Below are 16,387 nucleotides of genomic sequence, written 5' to 3'. Positions count from 1 at the left end.
AGAAAGAGAAAAACAAATACCGTATGCTAACGCATATATATGGAATCTAAAAAGAAAAAAAAATGGTACTGATGAACCTAGTTGCAGGGCAGGAATAAAGATGTGGACATAGAGAATGGACTTGAGGACACGGGGTGGGAGGGCGAAGCTGGGGCGAAGTGAGAGTAGCATCGACATATATACACTACTGAATGTAAAATAGTTGGCTGGTGGGAAGCAGCAGCATAGCACACGGAGATCCGCTCGGTGCTTTGCGATGACCTTAGAGGGGTGGGATAGGGAGGATGGGAGGGAGGCTCAAGAGGGAGGGGATATGGGGACATGTGTATGCATATGGCTGATTTGCTTTGTTGTACAACAGAAACTAACACAGTATTGTGAAGCAATTATACTCCAATAAAGATCTATTAAAAAATAAAAATAAATTTAAAAAAGAAGAAAAATCTTTAAAAAGTATATTCAGGAAAACTCAAACTTAATAAATATTTTCCCCTGAAGTTTTTTTTTTTTCAGGGTTGGGGCAGGGGGGATTAAATCATTTTTTTTTTTTTTTCTATTTACTTCTTGGGTGGGAACAGCCTGTGTTTAAGCTTGAAGTCTGGGTGAAAAACACATACAAATTCTGCCATGAGAGCTTGTCAATACAAGTATGTGTCTGACTTTAAAAGAGTTTGGCTTTTTTTATTTTCAACCACTGGAGTCTTATTCCTTTTTGATTCCAAGTAACTATTTCATATCTGGCCATCTCTGCCTCTCCACGTGGGTGTCCATAAAGTCTATCCCTTTCTTTTCCTTTTTTCCTTCTATTGTTCAGGATATCCACTTCTCTCTTCCTGCTAAAATCCTATCAACAACCTACCAATCCTACCAATAAAATCTCAGTAGCAGAAGACAATAAGAATTTATTTCTTACACATCTACAAGTTGGGTGGGAGCTCAGCTGATCTCAGCTGAGTGCAGTTCGGCAGCTGTGCCTCACCCAGCCTTGGCACATCGGTAGGGCAGCTGGGACAGCTCCATTCTATGTGTGCTTCTTGGGGACCCAGGCTAAAGGAGAAAGCAGCTATGTGGTGATCACAGAGGCTCAAGAAGGCAAGCGGGAACCTGCAGCATCTCTTGATGCCTAGATGAGGACTGACATAGGATCACTTCTATTCACAATCACATGAATCAAAGCAAGTTGCACAGTTGAGCGCAAAGTCAGGGGTGAAGGAGTACACTCCAGTAACTGCAAGATTATACAACGAGGATCTGGATAAAAGGAGGGCAGCCAGGTACTACTAGAAGGCTGATATCTTAACCTAGAAGTATAACTAAATAAAATTATTTCCAACTTTAGATAGAACATTAGTTAGAAAGAAATAACTGTTCTGCATACAATGCTGGGAAAATTAATTATTTGGTAGAGAGAACAGTTCATATGATTTAAAGCATTAATATTTTAAAAATTAAATCATCAAAGATTTTGAAGAAAATTTAATTATATAGTGTCAAATGTCTTGATGAGAAAGACCTTTCTAAATTTAGAAGCAATGAATGAAACAAAGAAAAAAAAAACCTATAGATTTAATGACTTCAGAGTTACCAGGAGATAACTTGAAAGATATTTTCAATAAAGAGTTAATATCCCTAATATATAAAGAATATGTATAATCTATTAAAAAATAGTAAAACCCAGCAAATAAATGGGTAAAGGAAAGTAGACATTTCACAATAAAAGGAAATACAAATGGTAAACAGTATATAAAGCCTTTTCAACTTTACAAGTAATAAAAAGGTAAATTAAATCCTTGAGATACCATTTTCTCTTATCAACATAGTTTAGAAAATAAATGTTATTAATTATAAATGTGTCAGGAGGGAGACACTTTTATACACTGCTGATAGCACTACAAATCAGAAATGATGAAAGCAATGTGCCATATCCTTTGTCCTGGAATTTCCACTTCTAAACATACACTTTCTAGATATCTGAAATTCAGCAAAAGCTTAATGACTAAATAGTGCTTATTAAAGTATTATTTATAATAGTGAAAACTTAAAAGCATTCTAGGTGTCCAACAAAGGAGAGTGATTTATTAAATTATGGTACATCCTTAAAGTGAATTATTAAGTAACCTTTACGGTTATATTTTAATCCTTAATAACATTTGGAACATGCTCATGTCTTGGCTCAATGAGCTAGATAAAAATTGCATGTATAGAGTGATCTCAGCTTGATGAAACTCTAGGCAAAGATTAAAAAATTGGAAAGCGAAGTGCCAAACTGCTAAGCGATTGTAACTGTTCTTTATTTTTACAATAAAAAGCTATTGTTTTTATAATAGAAAGTCATTTAAGAATATGAAACCAACCACTCAAAGGAAAAAAAAAGCAAAAACATTTATTTGCTTCCTTGGGGATTTAAGTGGGTTCCATACAGCCTCAAGAGAAATGTAGAAACAGATCATTCTCAAATTAGTATTGCCAATATCCAAATCAGAGAAATTCAGGAATAGAGAGAAAACTGCTTTGTCCCCTGAATTGATGGTTCTTGGAACAAACAGACTGGATACTTGCTAGCTCTTCCCTTTTCTTTGGACTCTAAACCCACCCTTGGGCAACATGTCTTTTTTTTTTTTTTTCCTTAAATCACATGAGCTCAATTTAATGTTTTGATTTTAAAGGGAAGAGTGAAAAATACACAAACTATTATCCTATTGGAGAGTAAGTATGTTTCCTAAAGTCCCACTTAAGAAATTATTAAAAGTAGCCTCACAAAATCATGGGCAACTTTTTCTTGAAGTCTCATTGGTGTTGACAGATTTATCTTCATTTCCCTGGCCTGGAAGGTGAAAGTACTGGTGGAGACAGAATTGTAATTGTTTTAATGTCTAAAGTTATTTGACTCAAAACTCAAAAGAGCTCCTGACAATTAAGCAGGTAAAGAATCTGAGTCAGCACGAACTTCATTGTGACTTGGTTTTCTCCTTAAACCTTGACATCCATCAACTCTGGTTTCAATTTTTTATGGACCTTTTTCATTTATATTGTAATACTGAAAACATTGTGATGAAAATAGCAAAGTCTAGGGGTGAACTTTGATCCAAAATGATATCCAAATCTAGCAAACACTTTTTTTTAAAATTAAAGAGAAACACTTCTATGAGAAGTATTTTCTTTTTTTTATAAATTTATTTATTTATTTATTTTTGGCTGTATTGGGTCTTCGTTGCTGTGCACAGCTTTCTCTAGTTGCGGTGAGCGGGGGCTACTCTTCGTTGCGGTGTGCGGGCTTCTCATTGCAGTGGCTTCTCTTGTTGCGGAGCACAGGCTCTAGGCGCGCAGACTTCAGTAGTTGTGGCACGCGGGCTCAGTAGTTGTGGCTCGCGGGTTCTAGAGTGCAAGCTCAGTAGTTGTGGTGCATGGGCTTAGTTGCTCTGTGGCATGTGGGATCTTCCCGGACCAGGGCTCGAACCTGTATCCCCTGCATGGGCAGGTGGATTCTTAACCACTGCACCACCAGAGAAGCCCGAGAAGTATTTTCATTGCTAGTGTTTTGTTTTTATTTCTTGAGTTTGGTTTTGCAATTTGACCTCCCAGCCTCTTTCCTCATTTTTGTAAGGAATTAAGTGTGATGTCTCAGCTTTTGTGGAACTGTGTGCTGTGGGCTTATTTCCAGCTATTTCCAGAATGAAGTAAGGAGTGGTGGGATGGTGAATTTTCTCAGTTAAGTATTTCTAAGCTCTTTCCCTGCTGTGAATAATAGTAATTGGCTTCACACTATCTTTAGGAATCGAGGATCTAACTAATGCATTATTGTAATGTTTTACAAAGTTATCTCAGAAATAACTTTTAAAATCCCAAGAAGAATATCATAGCAATTTCTGACCAGATTTCATGAGTGTCAAAACTAGCTTCTCTATAAATACTGTCTGTGAATTTCTGGAGTACCATTAAATGTAATACTCAGAAACTTTGAACTACATCCAAATCTGATTTCAACTTATGTAAATAAGGAGAAATTTCCTCTTTAGTGTGTGAGGCCATTCACATTCAGAGATCTTACTGAAAGTTCACCAGATTGGGTAAATCTAGGAAAGTTCTGAGTGGTGGAAAAATCTGAATTCTAGGTCTGTTTATTCATTCGAATAACTAGAACTAAGTTAAAGAGCCAAGGTTAGCATGAAAGATTTTTTGTTTTAGTGAGTAAATAGGGTTGTTTTTTTAATTTTATTTTTAATTTTTTTTTTAATTTTAACTTTTTTTTTACCTAGAATTTAACATATCTTAAAGCAGCCTAAGCATTTCTGGCTTCTGCTTGTCCTGTGACTATGTCATGTATATCGAACTGACGGTCCCAGCATTCTCTGGGGTAAATGGTCCTCTTCCAACCTTGCTTCTGTTGTGAGAAACTCTGAAATCCTTCTGGAGACAAGAGGACAAGGCATAATGACTGGGAGTCCACATGTGCTCAGAGCTCAGCAGAAGAGATGGGGCAGGGCCATACATGATTAAGAATAATGTTCCAAGATGCCTTCCCTGTTTTTTGTAAAATTAAATCCATTTAACAGACCTATTGTGTGCCAGTATTTATTCAAGAAGCAGGTTAGTCTAGAATAGTAGAGAGATTAGAGAATGCACAGCTTGAATGCAGTTAGTAAGTGTAGGAACCAAAGCACTAACTTGGAGAGTCAGGGGGGCTCTTCCAGGAGTGTCACTTAATCTGGGTCTCCAGGCATGTTTACCAAAGAGCGAAGAGCTGGAAAGGCATTCTACACAGAGAGAACAGAGCATGCAAAGGCATGAGGAAAGTGAGGTTTGAGAGAGTATGAGGGCCACAGTGCAGCTGAAACTGAAAGTTTGGACTGGAGGGTGGGAGAGGGCTCTTAAAGGAAGTCTGAGGTCAGACTGAAGGACCTTGTTTTTTAAGGCAAGGGATTTGTACTTTATTTAGAAAATGGGATCCATTGACAGATTCAAGATGGGTTGTGATGATCTGTAGTTTGGAAAACTGATTCTGGTGACAGTACAAAAGATAGGTTGACTAGACTGACAGAGAAACTAGAGAGGAAGCTGTCTCTGAATTAATACTCTGATATCTGTAGGTACTAAGTGGGAGAAGAGGAGGTCATTAGATGAGAGATGGACAGGCAGAGATGAGGAAGAAATGTAGGAAAGAAGGTCACACATTAGGGTTTGACCTGCTGTGTTTGTGGTGCCCGAGGTGTTCCTGATGCAGGTGCCCAGGATACATTGGGACTGTGGATCTGGACCTGAAGAGACAGGTGGTGACCGGAGGGATGGAGCCCTTAGTGTACTAGTGCGAAGGTGGAGATGCGTACCTTCAAGAATAGCTGCATCGGATCCAGAGGGTCCACAGGGCCTGCTGATCAGGGGTCAGGGCGGGGATCAGAACAACTGCCTTGTTCCACTACACTAGGATCTCTCCTTCTCCATTTCTTTTACTTTTCTCTAACACATACACACATTCACAGACATTCATTCTTCATGTCAGAGATCAGCAAACTTTTACTGTAAAGGGCCAATAGTAAATACTTTAGGTTTTGCTGGCCACATACTGTCTCCGTTTATTTTTTTTCCAGCCTTTAAAAATATAAAAATTATTCGTTGCTTGACAGCCAAACATATACAGGTATTGGGCCAGATTTGACTCATGAACCGTAGTTTGTGGACCAACCCCTGCTCTAAGATACTCTCAGAAATTGATTCCATCAAAGCAACTGACACTTATCTGAAAGAATATTCACATCAAGAGAAAAAGAAAAAAATCCGCATGGTAACTGAATGTGTATTTGTAGAGTAAATAATAAGTGCCTCCAGTCTTTTTCTTCTCAAGGAGTGCCTGCCTACCCGTGTTCATCTGGCAGACTCCCCCTCGCCCTCCAGACTACATCGATGTCACTGCCTTCTGGAAGGCATCCCTGGCTCCCTGGTCTGAGTTGATGGCCCTTTCTGGGCGCTCCCCTGGCACCCTGTACTTCCCGTATCATGACACTGATAATCACACTCTCATGGTTGCCTGGTTGCTTCTCCGTGTCTCTCGCTAGGCTCTGAGCTCCAGCTGGGCAGCACACGTGCCCCTTCTGCACCTTTGCACGCCCAGCATGTGGCACCAGGTAGGCTCTGTAGATCATTAATAAGTGACAGAAGAAAGTGGGTATAGTGGTTCAGGTAGAGGCTCTGGGACCGGTCAGACCTGGGTTCAGGTGACCACTCTGTAATTTACAAGCATCTGACCTTGGAGAAGTTAACTAATCTTTCTGTGCCTCAGCTTCCTCTTCCATACATTGGGGTAATGGTAGTACCTACGTGAGGGGTTGTTATGATGACTGAATGAGTTCATGTGTGTAAAGCACCTGGAGCCTATGACGCATCGTGCAGTCTTGCACTTTGGCTCCTGCTGTTATTATTATTATGGTAGTTGTTGCTATTACCACTACCACCATTGCTGCTACAGCTTCGGCAACTACTACTACAGGGAGGCAGCATAGGGATTCAGAACATCATTCCTGAGTCAGACTGCCTGGGTTTCAATACCAATTCCATCATTTACTAGCTGTGAGGTCCTGAACAACTTTCTTACCCTCTCTGTGTCTGTTTCCTCTTTTGAAAAATGTGGATATTAGTTGCCCCTATCTCAAAGGGCTATTTTGAAGACTAAATTAGAAAATAAATGTAAAGCACTTTAGAGCCTAGTTCCTAGTAACGTCAATAAGTGTTGACTATCAATTAGTGAAGTCTGACTTGGGTCTTAGCTATTAATTTCACTATCCTTTCCTATGTTCACTCAACCCATGACAGTTTGTAAGTGCTTCCTGCGTGCTAACCATGCCGAGTTGTCACTATGACGTACTCTACCTTGACCCAAAACAATGTAGTTTGATAATAAAAATTCTGGAAAAGCTTCCTGATGCCCTGAATTGTCCATGTCAGTCCTGATGAACTGAATGACTTTGAGCAAACCTCGGTATATAATCTGGGTTTTACAGATGTTCTTGAGTGGCACCATCCTCCTCATAAACCTCCTTCTGAAAGATAGGAGATTGTGATTCTATAAATTCCTGTGCCTCCTGGCATCACTGGTTCCCTACCTCCCAACATAAAACAGATGAAAATGCCAGCCCAGATATGGCTCAGCTCAGAGAGGTGTTGTAACAACAATAGGTAAGAAAGGAGTACAGAAAGAAAGCTTCTTTAAATATCTAAGCTGCTGTTGTCATCATAAATGTCTTGAGTCTGTTCCTAAGAGTCAGACTTTATGATTAGAATAGTTTTAACTTAAATTCACTTAATGTTTTCTACCCACCATGTTTAAAGGCATTATAAAAATCACCTGAACCAAAAAATAATTATTCTTTTTACTTTCTTTAATTACCTCTTTCCCATGTGAATGAATGCATAATACCACCCAGCAAGCCTGCAGATGAAACTGCCATTTTCTTTCTTATCACCTATAAATTTGACCAGTAACATTTTACGCCTTAAAATTTATACATTTAGTTTTTCTCTTTGACAGGGCAGACAGTTTACAGAAGAATCAAGACTTGGAATTTGAAAGAAATAGAGAACGATTTGAATTTTTAAAGGTATGGGCAGAGTTTGGCTCCATTGGTTGATTCTTTATGTGTGTGGGGTATGAGGAAGAGGTGCCAAGGAGGTGAGCTGCATAAAGGTGTGTCTGGCATTCATAGTGTTCTCCCCATTTTTCAATCCTAGTGGGGCTCTCAGGCCTTTCGCAACATGCGGATTATTCCTCCTGGCTCAGGAATCATCCACCAGGTGAATCTGGAGTATTTGGCAAGAGTGGTATTTGATCAGGATGGATATTATTACCCAGACAGTCTTGTGGGCACGGATTCGCACACTACCATGATTGATGGTTTGGGCGTTCTCGGTTGGGGTGAGTGTTCTTCCAGGTTCCTATTCCACTTATGCTGTTCTATGTAAATACCTTGATTTACTTTGATGCCCTTACATCCCAGCAGCATGAATTTGAGTGACCACAAATATCAGAGAGGTTTTTTTGTCTGTTTTCCAGTAATTTCCAGTACCCGGAAAAGTGTCTCATGCCTTTTAGGCACTCAGTATAATGTTTGGAAGAATGAATTAGAATAAGCGAAAATCAGCTGGGGTGTTTGTTAAAAACAGCGACTCCTGAAGCCCACTCTCCTTTTTAGGGTGGAATCAAGGGGATTTTGACACAGGTGTTTGGGGGACCACACTTTGAGAAACACTTGTTAAAAATTCTACAGAGGGAAATAGAGAAAAGATAACTGTTCTTCATGGAAATATAACTCTATACTAGTAAAACACTACAAGTGGGTTGACTACTTGTTAATGACACTGAACTATGCCTGAGGGATATCGTGAGGACTAAGGAAAGCATTATTCTGTCATGCCTTTCCACACAGGTGTGGGTGGTATCGAAGCAGAGGCTGTCATGCTGGGCCAGCCAATCAGCATGGTGCTTCCCCAGGTGATTGGCTACAGGCTGATGGGAAATCCCCACCCCCTGGTAACATCCACTGACATCGTGCTCACCATCACCAAGGTAACAATGTGCTGCCTCTTCTGTGGTCTGAGTTGCAGTGACAAATAGGAAGAAAGTCCATGATGGAGTCTCTCTTGGTTTCCATGTGCTCTAGAAATGCTAGGAAACAGTACGTTTATGACTTTAAAAGAGATGACATAAGGAGAGAACTCTGCGGTTAGGTTTCAGATCATTATGTTCATTTTACTCTTCTGTTGCTGCATGGATCTTTTTCTTTAAAAATTTTTTTTGAAACTGTGAAATAGTTTAAATACACAGAAGTTAAAATGACATTTATATGCCCACCATGTAGACTTAACAGATGGTAACATTTTGCTGTATTTGCTTCAGAGCTCTCTCTGTATGTATATTTTTTAAGAAGTGAAATGTAATATTTATGGCTAAAGCCACTCTCTTCATTTCTAGAGATAATCACTATCTTGAGGTTATAAGAAATCATTTCCATGTGTATGTTTATACTTCTACATTTTTTCCACATGGTTCTTCTTTATATGAAAATAACAAACTATGAATAATTTTTGACTATTTAAAATTCCATTCTCTGTATTATAAGTTACATTATTGTAACAGATGTTTCTCCAAGCCGGAAAATATTAGTTTTTTTGTTTTTTTGTTTTTTTTTCATTTGCCCTTGTCGGAAATAATCTTTTTTGGTGATTTGCTTGCTTTGCAAAAAGAAGGCAGTTTCATTTTGAAAGACTATTAGAAAAGTAATTTTTTTTTTTTATTATCACACAGTTTTTTCTGGTTGTATAGTTTGGAGGCTTGGGGTATGTGGGATGGATACTATACTTTTGATTTAATAGTCATGGACATCGGAATGGGATTTATTTGAACACTACAGCTCATCAGAGATGTCCGCATCATTCAAGTGTGGAATAATATAGGCTCTGCCCACAAAATTTGGCAGAATTCCATGTAACCAAAAGAGCCTGTCCGTGTGGGTGTCCACACTTCATACAGCTGATTTCATGCAGGGCCAAGCCAGTCACTGAGGCTCCAGCCCTGGCTGATGGCTTGTATGGAAAAGGTGTGAGAGTCAGACTGCCTGGATCTTTTGGTTACATTTGACTTATACCTGTGTTCAGGATCTTTGTTCATTATACCCTTGAAAACAAGGCATTTGCTTATTCAACAAGTGCAAATCATAATTTATTCAAGTTGAAAGAATTTATTTAATTTTTAGAAAGAAGTTTTCTCATTTGGCAAAACTTTTCTTATTATCTGTGTTTTTATATTACTTTTTCTTTCTTTTTTAAGAAATGTTTCGACATAATTTTAGATTTACAGGGGAGTTGATGTAAAGGTAATACAGAGTTCCTGTTACCTTTCTCCCAGCTTCCCCAGATGTTAACATCTTACATAACCATGGTATATTTATGAGAAACAGAAGTAGTTAACATCGGTATGACATTTTTAACTAAACTAGAAACTTCACCAGTTTTTTCAGTAATCCCTTTTCTGTTCAAGGATCTACTCCAAGATACCATGTTGTATTTAGTTGGCTTTACTTTTTAAGTTTTATTTTTAAAAGTAATCAAACATATGTTGGGCTAATTCATTTTTTTGTGTTTACTCACAAGGCTACTTTATGAGAATTGCAAGGGGATAGTTCTGCATTTTAAATACAGGTTATCAAGTCTCAAACTCTGCTATTGTTCTGTTGCTCAGCACCTCCGCCAGGTTGGGGTAGTGGGCAAATTTGTCGAGTTCTTCGGGCCAGGGGTAGCCCAGTTGTCCATTGCCGACCGAGCTACAATTGCCAACATGTGTCCAGAGTATGGCGCCACTGCTGCCTTTTTCCCGGTTGATGAAGTCAGTATCAAGTACCTGGTGCAGACAGGTAAGTGCAGAACCCTGAAAACAGAAGGTTGTTTCTAAATTCATAGAATGCTGAGAATTGGAGCACTACCTTCTGCCTCTGTCCCTCGATTAAACAGCTGAGGCACTCAACCTAAAGAAGAGAAGAGAAGGGATGGTGGGGAGGGGAAAGCTGCAAAATACATCCAGAGATGAGATTAGTTTCTATGGCTCTAGAGGTGGCCACTGAACCTCTTACTGATCTGGTACCGAATTTGTAACATCTACTGAATTGAAACCAATGGTTTCAGAGAAGTTGAACACTTTCTTAAACCGAAACCTAAAAGAAATTTCTCCAGCATGTCTTCGTGGAGAGGATGACAGGGGATGTAATGAACACTGGGGCCCAACAACAGGTCATGATAAATACGTTAACGAAGATCAGACAGTCGTCTGTTATAAGGTCCATGCTGAAAGCTGATGACCTTTACAATTCAGTTAAAATGAAGAGGCAAAAAAAAAAAAAAAATGCTGATCTGTTGTGGATCCAAGAATCAAGCTCTCAAACAGTCTTAGAGAACTGGGAGAACTGCGTGTCCCAGTTAGTCCAACTGGGCAAACCGTGCGTATTATCTCCTGCAACCAGGGTCTTGATCAGAATGAAACAGCAAGCTTTCAGGGTCATATTCCTGGTGATATAGCATCACGAGTTAGGACTTTGAACTCTGGAGTTAAACTCAGCTTCGGATCCTGGTTCTGCCATTTACGGCCTGTGTCCCATGGCAAAGTTATTTAATCTTCTTGAGCCACTATTTCCCCATCCATAAATGAGGATAATAACAGTACTTGTCTCATAAGGTCATGATAAAGGATTAGAGAGTGAAATAATGCATTTAAAATGTTTAGCACACGGTGCTGGGCACACAGCTGGTGATCTGTGGTGGGAGACTGCGGGGATTACTACTTTAACAAGGATAATGTGGAATGCTGAGGGTCTGTGGCCAGCTGAAGGCAGATGTGTCGGAGGTATGCTTTGACAATTCGCTGAGGCTTAGGATCCTCTTAATTAAGACCCATAACCAAAGAGAGAGGAGTGCTTATAAGTAAGAATCTTCTACAGAAAATGGTCACTTCGGTAGAACAGCAGATCAGTGAATGGCCCCTAGTAAACGGCAGCATCGGCTAGAGAGTCCGACTGTTCGCCTGAAAGCTGCAATATCAGCAGAGCTCTTGGTGTGTGTTTAAGTGAAATGCCCATTACTTGTATAGTTTCTGGTAGAGGCATTAGTTTAATCAGGAAATATTAACATATGTTACTTGTTACTTCTTAAAATGCCCATTAGGTCGTGATGAAGAAAAAGTAAAGCATATTAAAAAGTATCTTCAGGCTGTAGGAATGTTTCGGAATTTCAGTGACCCCTTTCAAGACCCAGACTTTGCCCAGGTATGAGAGTGCCTTTCACTGAACATGTGTTTCCTCTTTCTCAAGCCTGTGGTTTTAGTTGTGAATGTTTTTTCTTGGGGAGTGTATTTGTAGGAAATTAGTCATTGCCAAGTTATCGCAGAAGAACAGGGTGTTAAAAGGCTGAAAAATCAAAAAGATAAGGAATTGTAGACATAAAATAACATAACTTGTCCCATTCTTCCCGGCCATTAGGTTGAGTGTGCTCCCCCCCCACTTTTTTTTTTATAAATTTATTTTATTTATTTTTTGGCTGCGTTGGGTCTTCGTTGCTGTGCGCGGGCTTTCTCTAGTTGCGGCAAGCGGGGGCTTCCTCTTTGTTGCGGTGCGCGAGCTTCTCATTGCGGTGGCTTCTCTTGTTGCGGAGCACGGGCTCTAAGCGTGAGGGCTTCAGTAGTTGCAGCACGCGGGTCCTAGAGCGTGCGGGCTTCAGAAGTTGCGGCGCGTGGGCTCATTAGTTGCGGCTCGTGGGTTCTAGAGCGCAGGCTCAGTAGTTGTGGCTCACAGGCTTATTTGCTCTGCGGCATGTGGGATCTTCCCAGACCAGGGCTTGAACCCATGTCCCCTGTGTTGGCAGGTGGATTCTTAACCACTGTGCCACCAGGGAAGCCCTGCTCCCCTTTTTTGATTTACTCCTCTTATGTGGAAGATCTTTGGAAAAGGAGTTTAGAAGGACTGGAGCTATTTAAAGGCTGATAAGCACATCATTATTATAGATGGGGAAAGAAATGGAGGTGCAAGTGAATCAATTTGTTCTGATTTACCCATCGACGTACTTATCTTCATTCATTTTCTAGGGTGCAAACTGAATCCACATTTTTCTCAGCAGCCAAGATTGGAGGGTAAACCAGATGTGGGATCCTTGTTTTGTTTCATATTACACTGAGGGAAGGAAATATTCAATTAGACTAGGGCCCGTTTCTTGGCATTGATGAGTTAATGGCTGCATTCCCCCAGTCATCTTAGAAAAATTACAATGGTTTATCTATCATTTCAGTAGAAAATCCATCTCAGACTAACTTAAGCAATAAAAAGGATGATGAGCTGCTTTGCAAAGATGGCCAAGTGAAAGACCCTGGCGGCAGCCACAATGCCCACCCTGGTCTTTCTGAGAGGTGGCAAGGCTTCTTCCTGTCCCACGCTATCGAAGTGCTCATCTGGAACTTTGGAAATTCATCCTTTCAGTGTAAAATGGACATTGACTTCCTTGGTTTTGAATGTGGTAGTTTAGTTTATTTTTATTGTTGTGGTGTTTTAAATTCTCTGGCATGGCTGTGTTTTTTTCTTTGTGAGTATAATGTCAATTCCACGGTTCCTTTTCTTTTGGGTGCACAGGTTGTGGAGTTAGACTTGAAAACAGTAGTGCCTTGCTGCAGTGGACCCAAAAGGCCTCAGGACAAAGTTGCCGTATCTGACATGAAAAAGGACTTTGAGAGCTGCCTTGGAGCCAAGGTAGGGACCTGGGAGAGGTGGGTGGAAATCCTCCCCAACCCTGCCCCATGCCCGGCTTCTTTGTGCACAGGCTTCACCCGCCTCGATGATGAGTCTTCCTGAAGCCTGGTACTGCGGGCGTTTCCTCTCCATCCTATAGTCCTTGATGCCTCCCTCTGCATTAGCTAAGAGCCAGGCAGCTTCCTTAGAGCACTTGATTGCCTGTAAACACAACTCAACCCTCCTTTTCAAAAGCATACCTCCTTTTCACATGACTCACCACAGTATTCACTCGACTTGCCCAAACTTTTCTGGCCACTGTACTTTTGTTCATGCCACCCCCTGCCTGCATGTCCCTTCCCCGTCTGCATGCCCTAATCTCTCAGCTCTTCCACAACGTGGCCTCAGATCTCATAGCACAAAGTCATCTCTCCCTCATTTGAACCTTCATGGCATCAGTCGGAAACCCTGTGATGGTGTTTCATAGCCTTTAATTTCATTGTTGGTACTGTATACTATTTGCATGTCTGATTTCCTTTACTAGACTGTAGATTTGAGGGTAGGATTTATGCACAGTCACCTTTGTATCCCACAAAGTGCCCAGCATAGTATCTTGTACACAGTAGATTTTCAATGAACATTTTTCAAATGAATAAGATTCGTGATGGATTTTATCCACGGGATGCCAGCATTTTACCAAATGTTCAGCTGCACTGTGTTAGCCTTATTGCTTATGATTGGTTGAATGTGGCCAAAATGGCACCTTTTTCTAAATTTCCATAAAGGTTAGTATCAGCGCCCTCAGTGCAGCCATTACATCCGTACTAATTAGCTCCAATTAGACTAAGCTAAATTTGTAGTTTTAGCGTTTCGGTATTTGAGGTGGGGAATAATTGTTAATCATTTCCAAGCAAAATCAGATTCAGAAATCATGACTCCCTTTTATAAAGATTTAAAAAGAGTAAAGGGAACTTTAATTTTTCTGTAGCACTTCAGAGTTTACCAGCTAAGATGTTTACGTTTTGTTAAGAATTGGCCTTTAAAACTATAGTTGCCAAAGTATTTCTTTTTCTTCCAAAGTGAGAACTTTTGACCATATATATTTTTTTCTTTTTTTCTTCCTATAGCAAGGATTTAAAGGATTCCAGGTTGCTCTGGACCATCATAATGACCATAAGACATTTATCTATAATAATAGCGAGTTCACCCTTGCTCACGGTTCTGTGGTAATCGCTGCCATTACCAGCTGCACTAACACCAGTAATCCATCTGTGATGTTAGGAGCAGGTAAGTGCCTTTGATGGTCATGTGGACGTGTGGGTGAAAATTTCCCAAGACATGACCCAGGGGCTTAAGTGAGTTCTACATATAGTTCCCTGAGCCTTTTCCTTTCCAGATGCAGAGATTAATTGGCCCAGAAATGTTTACACAATAAATAATGCTGAATGCAAAGCATTTAAAGTAGTATAGTCTTTAGAATCAACACAGAAAATAAGGAGAAGAGAGGAAAGAAAGATGAATTTCTGGTAAAGCCTAGAATCTTATGTCAGACTTTACAGGAAAAAAACTGTTTTCATTTCACAGACTGTTTTCTCCATAAAACCCCCGATAGGCCTTTTTGTACAGTAGAATTTAGTCTGTCTTAGATGCATTGTCAAGTGCATCTGAATTAGGGCACAGGGCACTGGTCGATAAAACTTATCTACTTATTATGCAATTCTGTTTAATTATTTAATATTTACATGCAGAGTTTCATTACTCTAATGTCCCTTTAGTTTCCAAATTTTAAAATATCCCTAAGAGTTCCTCTTGTGTCCACAAACAGTTCTTTCTTTATGAATTGGACAAGTGCGTAAGGAGAACCTTCTTTGTCCAGGAATTCATCTATTGCCACCTCAGCTTTGGACAAACCAATTTCCTTAAGATAAGACACCAGCTTGTCTGTAGCTTTTTGTCTCTTTATACCCCTCACTCCTTATTTCTTTCCTACTTTCCTGATATGTCCTAAGTCACAGCACCCAGTGTCCCTGTAATAAATAGTCTCTGTATTTGCCCAGAGTCAAGTGGCCCAAGAGCCCTTGATCTTCCACTTCAAGAAATATCTGAGGACTAGATTTTTATCTTCTAGGCAGACTGTATTCCTCACCAACAAGTACACAATTCACATACTTTAAGAAGGGGTCCTTCCTATTATTTTTCATCTAAATAAAATATAATTAGAAAGATTGCTTTCCCTCCCAAAATTAAATACTCATTCTATAATATAATCATGAATGGTTCAGGTTTATCTCTTTAAAAAAAAAAAAAAGGCACAGCTCTTTTTATCTTTTTCTTCATGTCCATGGCTAATTTTGAGTTTACTGAATACATGTAAATGACTTTGGGCCAGCGAGCTTTTGACTTCTGTCAGGCAACAAAAATGGCAGAAAGCACCAACATGAATGGGGCTCTGTCGAGCAGTGCAGGAAGTGCAGACTGAAGCCAGTCCCTTTCCTGAAATGTCCGTGGCACCTAGAGTGGGCAGCCCCACACACCGTGTCTGTGTTTACCATTTCACAGGCTTGTTAGCAAAGAAGGCTGTGGATGCTGGCCTGAACGTGAAGCCTTACATCAAAACTAGCCTATCTCCTGGAAGTGGTGTGGTCACCTACTACCTGCGAGAAAGCGGAGTCATGCCTTACCTGTCTCAGCTTGGGTGAGGGAGAAATCTCTTACACCATTGCTTTTGTTTTATTGTATTCCACAGGTATTTTGCTAAGTCACCTTGTAACGGATGTAAGCTTATCTGATGGTGTCTAATTGCGTAGTCTTCTGTCAGATGGTAAACAGACAAACCCTCACATTCCGACAGAGCAGGGCCCTCCTGTACAGTTGTACTGGTTGTTCATCAGACAAGGGTGTCTGTGAAGAGAGCAGGGGCTGATATCAAGCCCGTGCTCTGCTGTAGCGCTGCACTCCTGGGGCAGGGGGCGTCTTTTCTCAGTTGCATGAAGGTGTGCTACGGGCTAGTGTTGGCTCTGCAACTGAATCTGCCCTTTGGTATGAAAATAATGATTTCCCATGCCTAAAAATGTTCTGATTCCTTGAAGTCAATTAGTTATTTGTTGCCAAATACAGTTTCTCCAATTAATCCACTATTC

At 40.2% G+C, this 16,387-nt stretch overlaps 1 protein-coding gene across 2 annotated transcripts in view; it reads left to right on the top strand.

Moving 5' to 3' along the window:
- ACO1 (aconitase 1) overlaps nucleotides 1-16,387 on the top strand; it is a 59,036-nt gene that overhangs the window by 23,159 nt on the left and 19,490 nt on the right. For both annotated transcript variants that reach the window (XM_059924617.1, XM_059924618.1), the window contains 8 exons: nucleotides 7,520-7,589; nucleotides 7,720-7,903; nucleotides 8,415-8,554; nucleotides 10,226-10,397; nucleotides 11,698-11,798; nucleotides 13,152-13,268; nucleotides 14,375-14,534; nucleotides 15,807-15,942. In XM_059924617.1, coding sequence (XP_059780600.1) covers nucleotides 7,520-7,589; nucleotides 7,720-7,903; nucleotides 8,415-8,554; nucleotides 10,226-10,397; nucleotides 11,698-11,798; nucleotides 13,152-13,268; nucleotides 14,375-14,534; nucleotides 15,807-15,942 — 1,080 coding nt within the window. The remainder of the gene's footprint in view (nucleotides 1-7,519; nucleotides 7,590-7,719; nucleotides 7,904-8,414; nucleotides 8,555-10,225; nucleotides 10,398-11,697; nucleotides 11,799-13,151; nucleotides 13,269-14,374; nucleotides 14,535-15,806; nucleotides 15,943-16,387) is intronic.

The sequence above is a fragment of the Balaenoptera ricei genome, chromosome 6 (assembly GCF_028023285.1).
Source record: "Balaenoptera ricei isolate mBalRic1 chromosome 6, mBalRic1.hap2, whole genome shotgun sequence".
NCBI lineage: Eukaryota > Metazoa > Chordata > Mammalia > Artiodactyla > Balaenopteridae > Balaenoptera > Balaenoptera ricei.
The sequence above is the reverse complement of the archived record's forward strand: the minus strand, read 5'-3'. Positions and strand labels throughout refer to the sequence as shown.